Source organism: Poecilia latipinna, unplaced genomic scaffold (assembly GCF_001443285.1).
Source record: "Poecilia latipinna isolate Pla-1442-1.1 unplaced genomic scaffold, P_latipinna-1.0 Scaffold2536, whole genome shotgun sequence".
In the NCBI taxonomy this organism is placed as follows: Eukaryota; Metazoa; Chordata; class Actinopteri; order Cyprinodontiformes; family Poeciliidae; genus Poecilia; species Poecilia latipinna.
This window is the reverse complement of record NW_015115152.1, coordinates 62,101-65,854: the sequence shown is the minus strand read 5'-3', so window position 1 is coordinate 65,854 and position 3,754 is coordinate 62,101. Positions and strand designations below refer to the sequence as shown.

At 48.9% G+C, this 3,754-nt stretch overlaps 1 protein-coding gene across 1 annotated transcript in view; it reads left to right on the top strand.

The window, feature by feature from the left end:
- Positions 1–3,754, top strand: part of LOC106938217 (uncharacterized) — a 21,322-nt gene that overhangs the window by 12,459 nt on the left and 5,109 nt on the right. Inside the window, exons 20-28 of the mRNA XM_015020130.1 lie at positions 114–336; positions 405–551; positions 621–765; positions 843–959; positions 1,063–1,140; positions 1,632–1,715; positions 3,104–3,210; positions 3,288–3,328; positions 3,434–3,554. Coding sequence (XP_014875616.1) covers positions 114–336; positions 405–551; positions 621–765; positions 843–959; positions 1,063–1,140; positions 1,632–1,715; positions 3,104–3,210; positions 3,288–3,328; positions 3,434–3,554 — 1,063 coding nt within the window. The remainder of the gene's footprint in view (positions 1–113; positions 337–404; positions 552–620; positions 766–842; positions 960–1,062; positions 1,141–1,631; positions 1,716–3,103; positions 3,211–3,287; positions 3,329–3,433; positions 3,555–3,754) is intronic.

Below are 3,754 nucleotides of genomic sequence, written 5' to 3'. Positions count from 1 at the left end.
AGCCCAGTGTTAGCCACCATGCTATCATGTCATGCTAGCTACATTAGCTTGTTGGTTGACTTCAATTTTGTGTGTGTGTGTGTGTGTGTGTGTGTGTGTGTGTGTGTGTGTAGTTGAGCTCCAGGTCCACCGGCAGAATGTAGACACCTTCTCTCAGGAAATCTCGGAGATCCTGACCTCCTGCAGGATAGAGCTCCACGATCTCCTGGCCTCCATCCACAAGAAGAACCTGGAGCTGTTTGACCTTTTGACCTCCCGTAAGATGGCGCTGCAGGAGCTGCAGATCTCCATACAGAAGGACAACCAGATCGTCCTCCAGGCGGCGTTCAGGAAACGGTAAGACCTGACCCACCGTCCGCCGCCGGCCTGCAGCTGCAGACTCTGATCTGCCCTGTGTGTGTCAGGCTGGAGGACTTTGGCGCCGCCCTGCAGGAGCAACTGGACCGGCACGCCGAGGACACCCTGTGGTGCCAGACCAACTTCAAACGGGTGATCCGCGGCCGCCTGGAGGAGGCCAGGAAGAGAGCGGGGGAGCTGCAGAAGTCCTTCAGGTAGCCTCAGCTTCAGCTCAGGCAGCAGGAGGACGGCAGGCCTTCATCCTCCTCCTCTTCCTCCTGCAGGACGTTCAAAGAAGGAGGAGACTTCTCTGCCCAGGAGGTAAAGATGTTTCAGAAGAAGATGAAGGAGGAAATCAAGCGGATCGGTTCCACCGAGGACTCCATCTTCTCTGAGCTGGAGGTGTTTGAGTCCAAGAGTCTGCTGCAGGTGTGTCCATGTCCAGAGGGAACCCGTGTCCCCTGCAGCCGGTCCTCACATGTCCAACTGTCTCCGTCCCTCTGCAGCTCCGCAAGGTGCTGGCTCCCCTGGACGACAAGTTCTCCTCCCTGCAGGCGGAGGTGAAGTTCACTGAGGAGATCCAGAAGATCATCAGCAGGACACAGATCCAGATCAAGGCCGAGGTGGCTGACCCCTGACCCCTGACCCCTGACCCCTGTCCTCTGTCCCCTGACTGTCCCTGTCAGACCGTCTCCGTCCACCTCTAACCGTCTTTCTGTCCTGCAGGCGGCCAGCAGCAACCTGCAGCAGACCAGGCTCAGCGGCCGGCTGGAGGAGCTGAGGGAGATGATGACCAACATCCAGGTACGACTGGGGGCCCCTGGGGGCCCCGGGGGGCCTCGGGGGGTCCCGGGACCGTCCCTGGCCCCCCTGAAGCTCCGACCCTGCCCTGTTTTTGTAGATATAAAGGAAACAGATTGGATCATAGCCATGGAGTTTTCTATGATATTAACATTATTTCACTTTTCAGCTGCAGTTTAAACCCTGAACTTTGGGCTGTCCAAACTTTTTGTCTCATGGGTCGAGTCAAAAGTACCGATAGGCCAAGAAAAAATATAATAAATTTAGAAAAAGACGAGCGAATCACATAGTTAAATTTTGTTTCTGTTTGTTTTTGTTCATCATAAATCCAAAGGATTTTCCATGTTTGCTGTTTTAAAAAGAAAAGCTTCAGGTTTTCTAGTTCTTTACTATGGCGCCCTTAGACTCCTGGCGCCCTGAGCATCTGCCTTTACGGCTCAAACATGGGGGACCTGCTGCTGGTTCTGGTTGATTCTGCCTCCCCGTCTCTCCAGGTATCGCCGGATCAGATCTGCTGTTCGTTCTCGTCGGTGAAGGAGGAGATAAAGTCGCGCTGCAGCTACCTGGGTTTCAGCCAGGTGAGTTCAGCTGCAGCCTGAGAGACAAAAAGACACATATATTTAGATAAATATCTATTTTAGAACATTTGTTGTAATTTTTCTAAAAAGGCCCCATTTTATCTCTGTCTTTGAATTTAAGCAATGAAAAACAGAGAATACAGCAAGAGGAGGATTTATAGTTTTATTCTTCTGTGGGAAAGAAAATGATGTAAAATTAAAAGAACAGATTTGTGTCGATCCCTGAATGTCGTAAATCTGGTTCAGCTGGTGGAAACAGATCCGATGTCAGAATCCAGGTTTTACTGAAGCCTTTGAAAAAATTCACAATTTAAAATCATAAAATGGAAAATGCAACACAAAGTCTTCATCCAGGTTTTTGCTTTGAATTAAATTTACCGTAATGGTAAAGGAGACAACAGAAAGCCGGTGACTTTCACTGAAATGCAGACGAGGCGCAAACATTTCATGAACAGGAACCAAATCCAGGTACCTGAAAACACAAAACAATCTAGAAAAAGACAATTAACCTGGAAAACGCTTTGATGTTTTAAATCTACAATCATTTACAGAATCTGCAGAAATGGGACTGCTTATTCTATTAAAATGTTAAGCTCCATTTATGCTTCTGTTTCTGTTTATAACTGATGCAAATAAAACAATGAAATAGTTTAAGTAATAAAAAGAACAAAGAAAAATACAAAAACTGCCTTGGTGTGGACAGCCCTGGTGAAGAACCACTTCCTGTTTATCTGATAACAGTAACAGGAAGTCACTGTCTCTCTCGTCTCACCTGCTAGCCGTTAGCTCGTCAACCCAGATCTCATGTTCAGCGTTCAACCGACTCAGTATTTAAGCTTCTCTTTTCCAGTCATTACTGGCCGGATCCTCCCATCTCCTCCCGTCTCCTCCAGTCTCCTCTAGTCTCCTCCAGTCTCCTCCCGTCTCCTCCAGTCTCCTCCCGTCTCCTCCCGTCTCCTCCCGTCTCCTCCTCGTGTCCCCCTTGCTGGTGTTTTCGATATTTTTGTTTTTTCCGTGGCTCCCTTTGATTTTCCTACGCTTGTTTTCCATATTCTTTCATGAAATCTTCGGATTCTCTGGCATTTGGTCCATCAACACATCATGACAGTTTCATCTGGAATAAAACCAACAGCCGCCAAACACGGCGGTGGGGGTGTGATGCTCTGGGACTGCTTTACAGTGACTAATGAAACCATGAATTCTGACTGATCCAAACCTCAGACTGACTTTATGAAATCTTTCTGAGTGGTCTAGTCAAAGTCTTGTATCTCAACTTGCTGCTGCAGGAGTGTGACCAGGAAAACCTGGCAGTCTGCCTGAATTAGATTCGTCCTGTAGGGCAGAGCGGTCGGTCAAGGGTGTGTGTGTGTGTGTGTGTGTGTGTCCAGGACTCTGTGCTGCTGGACAGTTTTGCTCTGTCCAGAACCAAGGTCCAAGGCGCCGGCCTGCGGCGCAGCCGGTCCGCCACGGAGCTGCATGAGGAAACAACCGTCAGGTTTGTAGAGCAGCTGAAGCTCCGCCTGCCCAGGTTCACACACGTTACGGCTCTTCTTCTCCCCCCGAACCCGGCAGGTTCTCCTTCCAGCCGGACCAGAAACCAAAAACCGCTGGAGGTGAGCAGCAGACGGCGCCCCCTGCTGGAGCGTTTAGGATCAGCCGTTTGGTGTTCAGGTCTCTGGTGAGACGCTGAGCAGCAGTAAAACCGTTTCTGTGTGCAGACCAGAGCTCCGCCGCGCAGCAGAAGAGCAACTCGACCCGCAAACAGAGGTACGGACCCAACGGGCCCACAGCAGAACCGCCTGGTTCTGATGGAACCAGAGACCGGCCCGGCCGTTTTCAGTGTTAAATCATAATAATTAACAAATAAATAAACACAAACATATAAGCAGACAAATATAAATACATATATAAATGACTGACATGACAGAATATTTCATTCCAGGATGAATATTTCCTAAACATTTTAATATCAGGACTGCAGCACAGAAAGCAATTCTTATGAAATATGTATAATTATATAGAAATACCATCAGATTTCA